The sequence below is a fragment of the Pyrus communis genome, chromosome 10 (assembly GCF_041283825.1).
Source record: "Pyrus communis isolate YQ-2024b chromosome 10, ASM4128382v1, whole genome shotgun sequence".
Lineage (NCBI taxonomy): Eukaryota > Viridiplantae > Streptophyta > Magnoliopsida > Rosales > Rosaceae > Pyrus > Pyrus communis.
In genome coordinates, this window is record NC_142574.1 from 7046952 (window position 1) to 7063771 (window position 16820).

The 16820-nt window shown below is 36.5% G+C and overlaps 1 protein-coding gene across 3 annotated transcripts; it reads right to left on the minus strand.

Moving 5' to 3' along the window:
• Positions 1-556: 556 nt before the first annotated feature.
• Positions 557-5278, minus strand: LOC137729463 (proline-rich receptor-like protein kinase PERK5). 3 transcript variants are annotated; one of them, XM_088677054.1, is made up of 11 exons: positions 5155-5278; positions 4647-4893; positions 3702-4574; positions 2654-3169; positions 2453-2539; positions 2287-2357; positions 2110-2186; positions 1864-2011; positions 1476-1637; positions 1154-1356; positions 557-803 (listed from the first exon to the last, which is right to left on the minus strand). In XM_088677054.1, the coding sequence occupies exons 2-11, from the start codon at positions 4798-4800 to the stop codon at positions 800-802; spliced, it is 2295 nt and encodes a 764-aa protein (XP_088533180.1). In that variant the 5' UTR covers positions 4801-4893; positions 5155-5278; the 3' UTR covers positions 557-799. The 3 variants fall into 3 exon arrangements, with proteins under 3 accessions (XP_088533180.1, XP_068324523.2, XP_068324522.2); XM_068468422.2 differs by having other exon boundaries at positions 3702-4556; positions 5155-5272; XM_068468421.2 differs by having other exon boundaries at positions 3702-4893; positions 5155-5243.
• Positions 5279-16820: the final 11542 nt, after the last annotated feature.

Sequence of the window (16820 nt, forward strand, 5' to 3'; positions counted from 1 at the left end):
TACTGCAACTTACTTATGCTTAGACATCACTTGTGTGATAAGGGTTCAACCCTGTTGACATGCGCATTCTAGCGTTAGTTATTTTAGGGTTTAAATTAGGAGCAGTTTACACATCACCATCATTGTATGGCTTCGTCACCTTCGAGGTCTCGACTAGCACAACTCGATTCGAGTGTCCAGATGAACATTTCTGAGTCGAGGTGTGTCAGTTCTTTAGGTTTGGAAGATGGATTTTTCCTTTCGTAATTTTTTCTTTGTCAGCGAATATAGGTTTGGAAGATGGACTTTTCCTTTCGTAATTTTATTTTTTCTTTGTCAGCGAATATAGGTTTGGAAGATGGACTTTTCCTTTCGTAATTTTTTCTTTGTCAGCGATTAAAATGCCCATGTCACCATGAATATGTGGGCAATTCCTTCGAAAAATATCAGCATACTACTGCAGACGACAATATTACTCTTTGCAGTTTACTCTCAGGCATGTTGGTTTTGCAGTTTGGTTCCATTACATTGTAAATTATTGTAGCCAAAATTTCCATCTATTCTCAAAACTCACCAATTTTCAACAGTAATAATATTAGATATTAAAGTTAGAAAATACAAACACATAAGGTACTGATCAAATATTCTTCCAAATGCATGTGTTTGTTTCATAACAGTAGCAAATCCAAACACACATAGCTATGTCCAAAAGAAAGAAGAAAAAAAACAGAAAAACAGAAGAAAGAAATCACAACTCCTCCTTCAATGGTGCCCTTGTCTAACGCAACGCCGCAATTACGCTTCTACCGCCATTTTCGACCTACCTGAAATCAATCAGACGTATATTTGTTAAGCTTCTGCTGGTGCAGGGTGAATACAAAAACGTCTGCAGGGAACGGAGAGTGACACACAAACACACAGGCCTACCACTTTTTCGACACGATACATACAACTATAGCATCATCATCCATCTTAGTGTGTTAGTTACCACTAATTAACCTGAAGAGTCTTTAATTTTAAGGCTCTATACTTATTAATTACTCCCAAAGGATGTCCAAGTTTGAGGTACTATCGCTTGCTCAAACTGGACCGTGTGGCCGGTTGATCCCTTAATTTGGTATTCATCTCTTATAAGTTACTACTGCTAGAGGTTGCAGAGGGATTGAGGCCATACTCGCTTGTAGCACCGTACTCGCTGCTTGGATAGTCTGTGCTGTCCATCAACGCCGGCTTCCTAAGCCCTTTCATTTTCGCGTTATACGAATCAGCTTCAAACTCGGAGGAAGCCATACTAGGAGAGCCAGACGACCCCAATTGTCCTTTAATCCCCTCGTGCAAGTCTTCCATTGAGACGTCGCCTTCCAATGCACGAACAATCTGCGTAAAATTTCAAATATTGCTTTAGATATATTTAAAAGGTTGTACATTATGCACAATATCAGCAACAAAAATGGCAGTAGCGGATCTCATTTCTACATAGGAGTGGTCCTTCTTACCTGGCTCATTTTCGGACGCTTCTTCGCAGAGTGTCGAACACTCGCAGCCGCACAAGCCACCATGCGTGCTACCTGTTCCTGGTTGTAATTGTTCTCTAGTCGTCGATCCAACAATTCAGAATAGTCCCCAGTATCTATTGCTTTCATGCAGAGAGGTCTTGCCTGTACTTGTTCATGCATAATGCGGAGAATACATAACTCATCATCATATTAAACTTGTTGTATATAAGCAATTGAGATATCCACACTACCACAAGTAAAAATACGAATTCATCAAATCGATACTGGATATTGACAGTCTATTAACTTAACATGTGTTTCAGTCTGTCAAGAGAACATAATTCATGTGTAATTGCAAGTTAATTTACTAGGGAGGGAGAGTTCGAACCCAGTCTACTAAGGTATCTTCCTCATATTCCCCAGACAAGTCCACAGGGCGGCGTCCGGTAATGAGCTCCAGGAGCATAATACCAAAAGAGAAGACGTCAGACTTCTCGGTCAGCTTACCACTCGACGCGTACTCAGGAGCCAAGTACCTGCATCATCAGTTTGCCATTCTGTGGTTAGTTTGTAACTTAAAGGTTTATATATATCTTGCAAGTTAAATTAAGGAGCTGATGAGGAAGTTCGTTACCCAAATGTTCCCATGACACGAGTTGATACATGGGTGACATTTTCCTGGTTTAGCTTTGCTAGTCCAAAATCTGCCACCTGAACATATCATGCATATAAATTAGCAAATAAAAACATTAGTCATCTTTTAATATGTTAAGCTATTCCTAGATTTCATTAACAAATTTGGGTTACATACCTTAGCTTCGAAACTATAGTCAATCAGAATATTTGCAGCTTTAATGTCACGGTGGATAATCTTTGGGTGACCTGAAAGAATCCAAATACAGTATGAGAACGAAGGTATAAGAGAGCAATGGATCAAGGGAATATACATAGTTGTAGTAATTTCACGAACTACTTACAGTCTTCATGCAAGTAAGCAAGCCCTTTAGCCGATCCCAACGCGATTTTGACCCTGTTGGCCCATTCCAAGGGCGGCCGATCCGCGCCTGTCAAATGATGAACAGTGAAGTATTATCACATCAGTTGAGATCTAACAAGTCGATAGATGATATAGTTAGTATATAAGGTATTGATGACGTAGAGTTAACTAGAATGCATACTGTGAAGGTGGAACTCGAGGTTGTTATTAGCAATAAATTCATATACCAACAGCTTTCGCTCTCCTGAAAGGCAGTACCCAACAAGCGACACAAGGTGGCGATGATGAACACGGCTAATGATCTCAACCTCGGCTGCAAATTCACGGTCACCTTGTCCGCTACCCGCTTTGAGGCTCTTAACGGCAATTTCCTTTCCATTCGGCAACACCCCTTTGTGCACGTACCCAAAGCCACCTTGGCCTATTAGCTTGGCTTGCGCAAACCCTGAGGTTGCAGCCGCCAGCTCTTCATAGGTGAAGGTGCTCTTGTTGAACCCGAATGCCACATTAGGGTGTGGAGGTGGCAGAGGGGGACCGTGTGGACCGGAGAAGTTGGATGAGCTCATATCGCCGCTCATCATGGGGGGTGCTCCACCGGATGTCATAGTCCAACCTCCATTGGGCGCACGGCCAGAAGGAGGCATATTAAGAACGTGCTCGGAGCTTTTAGGTCCACCTTGCCAATATTCACCACTTCCTGCCCATGCACAGTACCCATATTATTACATAAATATTACTACACACACATATATATGAAATTTTTTAAGGAGATCATATTTTTTACCATAATTTTGTAATATTTTATGTGGCAAGTAATGTATACATAACACGTCAATTAATGATTATATCTTATTGGATGTTGATTGTATGCTTCACTTGCCATATGAAATGCGGATGCACTAATGTGGTATAATAATGTGGTCTCCCTAGCATTACTTTGTATATACTGTTATAAAATTACTATGGAGACCATGTTTTTAGACCATATTTTGTATATTACTTGATGTGGCAGTTGATTGTTAGATTCTTTCTTTAGTGATTTAAAGAAAAAAAAAAATCTAAATCACCACATCATATAATTTACAAAATATGATTTAAGTAGATAGTTTATTTAGCATCTGTTATCTAGAATTCAATCAATTTAAAAGTTCCATAAATGTTAATTAAACCATAAAGCAAATCAAAAGTTGTACAAGTGCGAGGAGAACAAAAAGACTTTGGAGAATTACCATTTGGACGATATGGATCAGGGTTCTCCATGAGGTGGGAAGTAGTCTGTCTCTTCTTCCTTCTCTTAGAACAAGCCAAGAAGAGCAAAACAAAGACAAGCAACAACACCCCTGCTGCAGCTACAACTCCTACAATTATAGGCATGGAGCTTCCTGAGCGTGAAGTTGGCGGCGATCCATCATTGTCCGACGATGATGAGTGATGTGACTTGCTTGATGATCCAAGTGCTGGGGGTGACCAATTCTCAGACGATTTCGGTGACCAATTCCCTTGGGATGATTTGGGTGGAGATTGAGAGTCATTTTGCCCTCCATTATTTTGGGAAGAGGGAGATTTTTGGGAGTTGGAGTTTTGTGGGGGAGATTTATGGGAATTGGAGTTATTGTTCGAGTTGTTGTTTGAGTTGTTATTTTTGTTGTCTGAGCTGTTTGAGTTGTTGTTATTTTTGTTGTCTGAGTCGTTTGAGCTGTTATTTTTGTTGTCTGAGCCGTTTGAGCTGTTATTTTTGTTGTCTGAGCCGTTTGAGTTGGAATTGCCGCTTGAGTTTCCGTTTGAATTGTTGGAGTTGTTGTTGGAATTGTTGGAATTATTGGAGTTGTTGTTGGAATTGTTGGAGTTGTCGTTGGAATTGTTCGAGTTGTTGTTGGAAGGTGGCGAGTTTTTCGAGTTGTTGGAAGACGATGAATTATTCGATGAGTTATCCGAGTTGTTTGAGCTATTGGAAGACGATGAGTTACTCGAGTTGTTGTTTGAATTGTTGGACGAATTGCTGTCGGAGGGAGGCGATGAGTTGTTCGAATTATTGGATGGTGGTGGCGAGCTGTTTGACGAGCCGTTTGATGGCGATGAGTCACCTGAGGAGGATGAGTCACCTGAAGACGATGAGTCCTTTGGAGGAGATGGTGGGGGTGATGAACTTGAACCTGAACCTGAATCCGAATTACCTGAATCAGATGATGGTGGAGAAGGGGATGATGATGACGACGATGATGACGATGGCGATGACGATGACGATGATGGGGGAGTTAGCGATGAAGATGATGAAGAGTCAGACGGTGGAGAATCTGATGACGAGTTCTGGTCGTCAGAGGACCCCATTTTGGGAGGAGTTTTCGACCAATATTATCGTGGGTCTGTGCCGGAGAAAACCCCCGCTCCTTTGTTAGGTGTGCCTATTGATGACCCCTATTCCTAACATTAGTCAAACGTATAAACAAGCAAACAAAATGTAGTCATGATTTTAAAAACAAAACAATCCAATACAACAGAAAAAAAATGTTCGAATCATGCATGCATGCCATATGCAAAGAATAATACAGAACCTGCTAAGTTATTCAATGCATGCATGCATGCACGTAATTATGTTGTTGTTTGCATGGTGTACCTAGTTAATTAGCTACGTACATAGGGTTGTGTGTGAGAGAGACAAAGAGATAGTTAAGGAGATTGTACCTAAAGGAGGAGGGCATGCAACCGGGGAGGATTCTCAGAGGGAGAGGAAAACAAGTGGTATGATAATAATTCGAGGAAACAAATGTTCCTCCGACAAATGAGGAAGATTTCTCCACCCAACTTCTATTTTTTTTGCAGATATTTCTCCTATTTGCTATTTTTGATTTGCACTTTTAATTCTTTGGTAAAAAACTGGCCTAAGGAAGTTCAAATTGTTGTCCCTCATTGACCATGTCCTCCTATCTGTCCCCTAATCTATTTTAACGACACACGTACACATTAAAAGATATTGGCAATCCAAAATTAGTTATTAGAAAAACAAAAATTGTTTCATCCCTTCGAGTTGGATGGTCTCTTGTCTTTCCTTGAAATTTGGTGGACCTTAGTCTCAATTAATAACTGATCACGTAGTCTAACATGTGAGAGTTTGAATGTAGTCTCCCCTCCCCTCATCTATTTCCATATCTGCCATCTAGAAGACAAGCTAGCTAGCAGAAAGTTGATATGATTTTTATTTTTTTTTCTCAATTTTATTTTTCAAGTAATTCCAAATATGATCAGTTATAAATATATATATTTTAAAACAATGATAACATACATGATAAAGTTTATTATTTTCGTTATACAACAAAATTGTTTTACCCCTACGAGTTGCAAGCTTAGATCTAAATTCAAAATGCATCAGGGTTTACTAGGAATAATTTCATTTTTTAATTTTTTTGTCTTAATTTAGATTTTTATTCCTACAATAACTGTGGAAGGGGGAAACAACCCATTGATTGATTAGGTACATTTTTGTTATTATTATTTACATTGGTAAAACATTATAGGTAGATTAATATTCATATTTTTTTCATGTAAGTTAGCTCGATACAAACTAAGAAGGTTTTCAAGAGTAGTCCTATTGGTTAGAACAATATTCTACACTAGAAGTTATATAATTTCCAATTAGAGATAAAAAGTAACTTCAAACATTTTAGAATTATTAAATTATGCTAGAAATTCTTCTTTAGTAGAAAATTAAAGTATTGCACATTAGTAAAAATTAGCAGTAAAGCACATTAAGACTAGCAAGACAAGTAAAAGTTATTTTAATAGGGAAGTATGCCACCGATGTCTTTTAACTCAACATCCAAAGTCCATCAATAAGAGGTGGTATCTGCACTAGTGCCTTTTAAAATATAACTCCATATCTAAAATCTGTTGCTAATAGGTGGTTAAGTTAAAGGTGTACGATATCATTCATGGTTCAACTTTACTTTAACAAACTGAGAAATCAAGCTTTAGAGAGCAAGAAGAAAGAGAATGCAGAAAAGAGAGAGAGAGAGAGAGAGATGAATGTAACGGTATTTTCGATAGGAATGTTTCATTACACAAAGCTTACTTACAATTGTAAGGACTAAATGGCTATATATAGAAACCATTCATAGTCCACAATTACATGAATACCCTTCAAACTAACTCACACAATTACACTCTTATCCTTCTTAACAAACTCAATCCTTATACCTACCTTAACTGCTTTATAACAACCTTGACACACAAGATGATGCCACATGTCACTTCCACATATCATTGGTTATTACTCCCTCTTCAAACAAAGCTAGGTGTAAAGCTGAGTTTGCTAAGATGTTGAACTTGAGTCTTGAACTGAAGTGGAATTATGAATTGAGAATTTTTGTAATGAAGAAGGCACTGATTTCTGCAATGAAGAATGCACTACTCCCAAATTCAAGTTATTACAATGTTTGACAAATGTTAGACTGTGAAGTCCCTTAGTAAACACATATGCAACCTGTTCCTCTGTAGGTATATACTGAACTACAAGATGTCCCTGTTGAACTTTCTCTCTGACAAAGTGGAAATTAGTGTCAAGATGTTTAATTTTGAAATGGAATACTAGATTAGAGCACAATGCTAGAGCAAACAAGTTATCACAGTGCAATTTTGGTGGTATAGCAATAGACTGATGAATATCTTTGAGTAAAGATTGAATCCAATATACATTAGCTCCACAGTTTGCAAGAGCCTTCTATTCCGCCTCTATTAAACCCCGTGAGACTGTAGATTGTTTCTTGGATTGCCATGACACTGGATTAGAACCTAAATATACAACAAAACCAGTAATGGATCTCATTGTATTAATGTGTGTTGCCTAATCAGAATCTGAATAAGCTTTAACATTGAAATTAGTTAACTTAGTATACTTGAAACCACATTATGTTGGTCCCTGCAAATATCTCATGATGAGTAGATATTGGTTTACATGTCTCCATTCCTGCTTTCTTCAAGAACACCTTTGCCTACTTAGATTGATTGTCCAATAATGAACCATCAGGTTGATACTGAATTTGCAACCCCAAAAATATGTTAATTTATCTTTGAGGTCAAATACTGAAGCAAGATCTGTGATTACAGATTGAATCTTTGATGTACTTGAACCAGTTAGAATAATGTTATCTATATATAACAAAAGTAGAATAACATCTTCACCATCACTCTTCACAAATAAATTGGAGTTTGATAATGCAGCTCTAAAACCAAGTGTTGGGAGAAAACTTGTAAACTTTGAATGCCATGCCCTTGGTGCTTGTTTTAGGCCATATAAGGATTTGATAAGTCTATTTAGATGTGTTGGACCTACAAAACCATTTGGTTGCTTCATATACACCTTCATATACACTCTTTCCTCTAGATCACCATGAAGAAATGCATTTTTAATGTCCAATTGTCTCAAGTCCCAATTAAATTGAGCTGCCAAAGTAAGAATAATCCTCACTGTTGTATGCCTAACCACAAAACTAAAAGTCTCATAGTAGTCTAAACCTTCTTGTTAACTAAAGCCTTGTGCCACTAGCCTTACTTTATACCTTGACACATTACCATCTGGGTTTCTTTTGAATTTATATACCCACTTACTCTCTATTACATTTCTGTTGGATGGAGAAAGAACTAATTTCCATGTTCCTTGAGTTTGTAATGTATCATATTCCTCTTGCATTGCCTGTTGCCATTGAACTATTCTGGATGCAGGCTTGAAATGTTTTGGTTCCAACTTCACTTATATCAGCCAAGAAGGAAAAACCACATGTATTGATTCCCATATCATATTCAACACAATTGTCAAAGTGCAAGGATGATAACTTAGGTAAAGTTGTTAAGAAAGAAGAATAATCTTTCCTTGATATAGCTTATGTCTATAATCTAGAATGAATGCAATTATCTTGAGCATTAGACTGATCAATGATTGTAGTACTTGCAGAAAATAGGAGGATTACCTGTAGTTGTGATGAATCTAGGACATAAAGCAAATGAGATGTATCACTAGGATTGGAAAGAGTATGACTTGTTGATGGAAGTGTTTCAAATTCCTGAATTCTTAAAGTTGATGTTGGAGAATTCTCTGTATTAGCCTGAATCCCATATGATGTTCTAGATACTACTGATATCTGTCTTGAACCCCAGATGATGCTAAACTATTTACAACTCTGTTACTAGACTAAGGAAATGAAAATACTGTATCAACATAAGGGCTTTGATGTCTTGTGGTATCATTAACCAAAGACCTTACTAGAATTGGAACTGGAATGACCATTGTCCTTGCACTAGAAACACCAATATCACATTTTTGTGTTTGACCTTGACAATAATACTTTGTATAAGGAAATATAGTCTCATAAAAAACAATATGTCCAGATATAATTGGCTTTCTGGATTTGAAATTGTACAAATAACTCCCTTGTAACCCATAGAATACCCTAAGAATATACACATTTCAAAGCTTGATTGCAATTTGAATTGTATGGTCTTAACCAAGGATAGATTGTACAACCAAAGATTTTCAAAGACTTCGACTCTGGTGGCTTTGCATACAGTTTGTGATATGGCGACATTATTGAGAGTGTCTTACATGGCATTCTATTGATTAAAAAACTGAGTGAGCACAAGCATAGTACTAAAACTCAATTGGTAATCCAGCAATTGCAAGTAAGGTAATGATTGTCTTTACTATATGTCTATGTTTTCTTTCAATTAAACCATTCCGTTGTGGGGTGTAAAGACAACTGATCATCTGAACTATTCTTTTTGCAGCAAGAAATGACTTAAAAGAATGACTGACATATTCCCCTCCACCATCAGAGATTGTATGCACTTAGTAGAGATGCCAAATTGATTCAATACAAAATTGTAAAATTGCACAAACACAGCAAATGTATCAGACTTATTGATCAATAGGAAGATCCAACAATATCTTGTGTATTCATCTACAAAAGTTAATAATATCTATGCCCTTCCAAGGACTTTACAGGATACGGTCCCCAAATGTCAGTATGAACCGTCTCAAAAGGTAAACTACATTTATCACTCCTAATTGTAAAAGGAAGTCTAGACATTTTTCCCTTGATACATTGACCACTCATACAATGTTTATTGTTTAACTCAACATATATACCAGATTTTTTCAACATTGCAACAATTATTTCATTTGTTGGATGACCCATTCTTTGATGCCAGAGATTCGATTTTACCAACTATCTAAGATAGCCTGATGAACCTTATACTGAAGATTGCAAACCCTTTGAATTCTTGAACACAGGAATTTGAAACAGTTGTCTTGGACTACTCTTTTCTTGATACAAAATCTCCTTTGTCTTTTTGTCTTGCACAAAGAATACATTTTAATCACAAATGAACCAGCTATGATTATCATCACATAATTGTTGCATAGATAATAAACTCCTTGAAATGTTTGGTACATGTAGCACATTTTTAAGAAGAAGTTCATTAGACTTAGTCTCAAGAGTAGTTGAACTATTTTTAGTAATGGGTAGCCCAATGCCATTGCTAATTGTTATTGTTTATGAACCTTCAAAATGTGTCACTTGATTGAGAGAATTGACATCTACAGTGATGTGATGTGGTGCTCCAGAATCAAGAATCCAAGCATCATGAGGAATAAATTCAGTTGATTGCTGTGCTGCCATAACATTGAATGATTGTGGTGGTGGCTGTCCTTGATATGTATAGTTGCCTCTATGATAACACTCCAAAGTTGAATGTCTTTTTTTCCCACAAATTTGGCATTCCACAACAAATCCAGAAGATGAAGTGTTTGTGTTCCTTCTGAAGTAGTTCACAGCTGTGTGACCTCTTTTATTACAAATTTGGCATTCAATCACCACTGTTGATCCAGTTTCAGTATTACTATACCACACTTTTGATTTATTTTGCCTTGAATTCCCAATTGAAAGCTAGATGATCATCTAGAGTTATAATTATTTCCTTTGAAACCAATACTTGATCTAAAGTTTTTCCCTTTGTAATTAGAACCACCATTGAAAGGCTGTGACCCAAACTGAGGTCTTGGACTAGCATTGTTTCCCATAAACCCATAACCATAAGGAGGTGGATAAAATGAAATAGAATCTGGTGGATATGATTGAGGGTATGAACTTGGTGGAGCAGATGGATACGGCTGTGGATGACCATTATAAGGAACTTAAATTATAGTACCTCCAGTGGTTGATGAAATGTGACTATGTCCTATAGGTTGGATGTAGAACCTGAACATGAACCAGAAGATGTTCTTGAGACAGAATTGGAACCATTCACATACATGGTAGAGAAGCTTTAAGAAATCATATTTGCTTCTCCTTCAATTTCCTTCTCAGCACCAAGAAGTTGTGCTTGAAATTCTTTTAAAGTAATGGATGTCTCTCTTGCCAATATTATAGTTCTAATAATTGCATACTCTTTTGGTAGTCCAGCAAGACCTACAATGATAATGTCATTGTCAGAAACACTTTCTCTTGCAACATTCAATTATTCCCTGATACTCTTCAATCTTAAGAAATATCTGTCAATTGAATCAACTGTTTTTTGGAATGCATGAAGCTCAGTCTTGAGATGATTAACTTGAGATTTAGAAACAGATTCATATCTATCGACAAGATTCGACCATGCTTCTGCAATAGTTTTGCAACCAAGAACATATTTTATAGCTTCTTCTGATAAGGTAGTAAGCAATAAGCTAAGTAGTGCCAAATCAGTAGATTCCTAAGCAACATAAGCAGCAGTTAATTCATAAGTCACCCCTAGTATCAATATGAATAAAAAATCTTGGAGGACACACATTACTACCATTAAAATGATCACATAATTTGTATCCCTTCATAACTGACTTGAATTGAAATAACTATTTAGCAAAGTTATCATCTCTCAACTTTATAGTAAGCATTCCTAGCAAACTTTCAATTTTAACATTTGTAACAGCCATGATTAAAACTTCTGATATCACAGACAAATTCTTGAACTAGTACTTTCTTGATCAATAAAGAATGATACTTTCTTGACACAGTGAGAATAACACTCAACAATTAAATCGTAACTTATTGATACTTGAAAGAGTGATACTTTCACCCAGAATATGAGAGAACGACACTCTCTTGACAAGAACTCACAAATGAACTTTTTAAGAAAACTGATAACAGCAACCGATCAACAATTCTCGAAAGAATGATACTTTCGCACAAATTATGAGAGAATGATACTCTTTTGAAAGAAAATCACAAAGAAGACTGCATACTAGTTTATAATAACCAATTGAATCACAGAAGATCCCTAAATTTCAATTAGCAAACTCGATATCTTGAATTCTTTAATACTACAACAATCAATTCAGAAATCAAAACACTGTCACCTGAGAGAAATCCAATTCATACGATGAACACCAATCAACTAACACCAACCTTGATTCTGTAATCTGGAACCTCTAAACTTGAAAACCTAGAACTTTCATGCGATAAGAACGTCAGAAATTGATTAGCAGTGAAAGAAACTTAGAGATCAGTGGCGATAACAAGCCTTCCCAACTTTGACACCATATGAACAACTTTAACAAACTAAGAAATCAAGCTTTAGAGAGCAAGAAGAAAGAGAAATGTAGAAGAGAGAGAAAGAGATGAATGTAACAGTATTTTCGATAGGAATGTTTCATTACACAAAGCTTACTTACAATAGTAAGAACTAAATGGCTATATCTAGAAACCACTCACAGTCCACAATTACATGAATACCCTTCTAACTAACTCATACAATTACACTTTTATCCTTCTTAACAAACTCAATCCTTATACCTATCTTAACTACTTTATAACAACATTGACACACCAGATCATGCCACATGTCACTTCCACATATCATTGGTTATTATAGTACACGACATTTGGTATCAAATCTTGGTTTTGGCTAAGGTACACATGCTCAAGGTGTGGAAGACACATGGTGAAAAAGACTCTAATGCTCAATGTAAACTCAAGCAAATTCTTGATCAGTGTAAAACGGTGGATCAATCTTATGGAGCAGCGCTCAAGGAAATCTTAAGGTTAGAATACTAAGTTTCTAGTGGAGCATGGTTTAAAGACATCCTAGAGGTGGAATACTAGGTGCAACAAGGGGTTCAAACATGAACTTGTTTTAAATGATGGCACCTTGGCTTGGGTGTTGGTGCAAGTTGGCTTAATACAAATAAAAAAAAAGATGTGCAAAGTAGTTCCACATCAAAGGACACAATAGTCTACACTTGAAAATAGGGGTCACATTGCAAATTACTGCCTTTTAAGATAAAATTTCACACTTAAAATTGACTAGTTTTCATACCACTAGTGGCTCATTTACTAATTTGTAATCAGATTTGGAGGAATTGAATTGAGGAGGAATAGGAATGAGGTGGAATCATTAGAATCACATTCTTGTTGAAATTGTCTACTAAAACTGTCTGGAATCAAAGTATGAATGCTATTGAACAATATAACCTGTTTACTAACTTACAAGCATCAAAACGAAAACTAATGTTATTACTAAAACATCCCTTATTAAATAATCTATTTTATGTGCTAATTATTTTTTAGTTTTAATAAAAAATTTATTCTTTTATTTTTATTACTTTGTGTTTGTGAGAAGTACTCGTCTCTAACCTTATCTCCCCAACTATTAAACCTTTTTATTCTTTTTTATTTTATGTGCTAATCCTTTTTAATCAAGTTTGTGACCACGTCTTTGGACTTGACCCCGGCTTTATCTTCCCTACCCCTTTTTAATCCAATCTAATCGCGGCTATCAGAGTAGAGATTGATGAGATCAAGAAGTAGATTTTGAAGTGGGAGGCAATGGAATTGATGAGGAGGGATACCAAGGAGTGGTTGAAGGTGAACAAGACACTGATGAACTTGTTATTGAAGTTGGATTCGATGAAGGCGTTGTTACAGAGAGTGGACCGCACACTGTTGTAGAGAGGAAAAAGGGGTTGTAAGTGACAGCGAGTCCTCTGGATCCTCTTGTGATGATTCGCCGAATCCGATGGAGGAGGATGTGGAGGATTTTGAGGATGTGGAGGATTGTCACTTCCAATTAAATTATTAGTAAATTGGTATTACTATGGAAACTTTTCCTTTGACACCGAAATACATTTATTATACAATTTGTATTCACTTAACATGAACTTTTTTATGAACGTATTCATTCTAACAACAAACAAATTTATTTATTTTCCTTCTTTTAAAATTTCCATACGCACACATTTAATAGGAGTGGGCATCGGCACGTGTGTGGAGGCTAGGGCATGTAAGTTCACGTAAGGGTCTTATAAAATTTTCCACCATTTGTCATTACTTGTAAAATAAAATATAACTTAAATTAAAATTTATTCCTTTTTTTAGTCAATTTACTAAAAAAAGATTTTTTTTAAGATCGTTTAGATACTCCAACTCTAAACCGATGAAGGTTTATCCCAATGTATGAGTTCGTGTGTTGTAACATGGGAAAATCATAGAAAGCACAACTTATTTGAATAACCTGGTGACCTACCAATTGTAAAAGTAGGATCTTTCTTTTAGAGATTTATTCGGTACTGCTTCCTTGAGTACAACAACAATAACATCACCAATATGAGCATACCTTTGATTACTAACTCTTATGTGTCAATTGTAGTTAGCTGCTGCCACATCATCTAAAGTCTACTAGAATTTTGTTATTATTGTAGTTAAATATGTTAAGGTTGTTAGAAGCTGTTAAACTTGCTGAGGAGCTATGAAAGCTTTCAAGCACTATATAATTGTATAGAGTCATCATCAATTGAAATAACAAAAGCGTAGTTTCTCATTTCTTCTTTTTGCTTCTTCCTCTTCTTCTTCCATAGCTTTTTTGCTTCTCGATTCCGCAATTTTGATACATGTTATCATGGTATCACTCGCCGACAGTCGATTCTCAGTGTCAATCTTTTCTATGTGTTTTCTTTGATGTCAAGATGGTTTGACAGTGTAGTTTCTCAAAGGTTTGAGGATTTGGGTTCTTGATTAAGAAGTATTTCTTAGGTTCTATCATAATTTATGCATTAAGGTGTTTGATTAAATGTAGTAGTGAATATTTCATGCTATGTTTTCTTAATTTTAAGGTCAATTCCACCATTGATCGTTTGTTCTTGAAAGATTTTATGGCCTATGCCATTTCTTTTTGTTATTTCTTGAGGATTTTGTTAAGGTTTCTGTCTTGATTCACACATTGTTAAGGCTGAAGCCAGAAATGTGAACATTGAATTTCTTGATGTGATTTTTGAACTATAATTGATTGTGTTGTGAAGATTTTCTCTGAGTCATTTGTTTCTTATACAAGACATCTCTTTAATCAAATTTTTGTCAGAGTTGTTGTCATTATGGCTTCTAATACTGTTAAGATTGAAAGTTTGTTGGGTATGATCACCTTTAAGTTGCAAAATGTTAACTTTGTTAAATGGAATTATCAGTTCCAATCCACGCTTAGAGATTATAATCATTTTTATTTTTTTAATGGTGAGTCACAAAGTCCACCAAAGTACTACATTAGTCTCAATTTTGGAATAACTAGAGAGATCATTGCTGCTTATAAAGTAGGGTAAAGTACCAAAACCTACCTCAACTATTGTGTCACGACATTTTCATACCTTATCTTTTAAAATTGACAATGTCATACCTCATCTTTAGAATTTGGTCCAATGTTATACCAAATGCTGACGTGGCTTGATTCGGGACCCACTTTCTATTAAAAAAATCATTAAAATATTATTAAAAACTAAAAAAAATTATTTAATATTTTTTTAAATATTAAAATAATAATAAAAAGTAAAAAAAAAAACAAAAACAAAAAAAACAAAATAACCTTCCCTTCCCCCCTCCTCTCTCTTCTCCTCATCGTCATCTTCTTCCTCCCCCCCCCCCAACCTGCAAACCCCAAAAAAAAAAATAAAAAAACTCAAATCCCGTCGACGGGAAGATGAGTGTGCAGAGAAGGTGGATGATGGGTGCGAAAGAGGATGTGGAGAATGGATGAGAGTGGTGAATTTGGGGTTGGTAGGGGGTTGGGTTTGGGGGGGGGGGGGGGGGTGGGGACCGAAATGGTTTCACTTTAAATTTGTTTTTTTTCTTTTTTCTTTTTCTTCTCTTTCTTCTTCTTTCTGGGTTGCCGCGGGGGGCACCGGGGGGGGGGGGGGGTGTCGGGTACACGAACTCGGTTGGGTTGAGTTTATTTTTATTTTTTTTCTTATTCTTCTTCTTCCTCTTCTTCCTCTTCCTTCTTCTTTCTGGGTTGCAGGGGGTTGTGGGGGCAGGGGGTGGGGAACTGGGTTGGTTAGATTTTTTTTTTTTTTTTCTCCTCTTCTTCTTCTTCCTCCTTCTCCTTCTTGGTTTTGGGGGGGGGGGGGGGGGATGGGTTCTTCCTCCTTCTCCTTCTTGGTTTTGGGGGGGGGGGGGGGATGGGTGGGTTTTCAAATTTCCTCTTCTTCTTCCTCCTTCTCCTTCTCCTTCTTCTTATTCCGACCCCCGGGGGAGGGGGGGGTTGATGGGTTTTCAATTTTTTTTTTTCTTCCTCCTTTTTTTCCTCTTCTTCTTCTTCCTCCTTCTCCTTCTCCTTCTCCTTCTGAGTATGACATTGTCAATTTTAAAAGATGAAGTATGAAAGTATCGTGACACCAATAGTTGAGGTAATTTTTTGTACTTTACACTATAAAGTATGAGTTAAAAAATACTTAGCATTGTAGAGTTTGTTGATCGCTACACACTCGAATGAAGCAATGGATCGTGTCATTGGGTGCAAGACTTCTTAAGAAGCTTGGAACTGTTTACAAGAGAGGTTTGTATCTATGTCAATATTTCGACTAAATCAACTAAAGACTTAATTTCACACTGCTCCTAAAGAAGCTGATTTAGTACACAAATTCTTTTCTCTTTCTCTTTCTCAAACGTTTTCGACCGCATCTTCCTTCGTTTTAACTTCCGTTTTCGTTTTCGTTTTGCTTTGTGCTCTCTCGCTTTTAAACGGTGTTCTCTTTTTTGTGAGAGTCGTCATCCCAAAACGTTGTTGTCTAAAAAATTTCCAAATATTTGTCTCTCTTTCTGTGTCTAAGTCTAGGATTTGGGTCTATTTGGAAGGCTTCTTCGCGTCTATGAAGGTGAGGAGTAACATTTGAGTGTAGTTTGAGATTGTTGTGTCGGGTCCTGTGATAAAACAGGTTCATTTTCTTCTTCAGCAATTTTTACACTTGGTTCATAATCCAATTGTACAAAGATTTGTCTGTGTTTCAGCGGTGCCAAAAATCGAGCGGCTTGCACTTGCAATTTTACTTTCGGACAACGCAT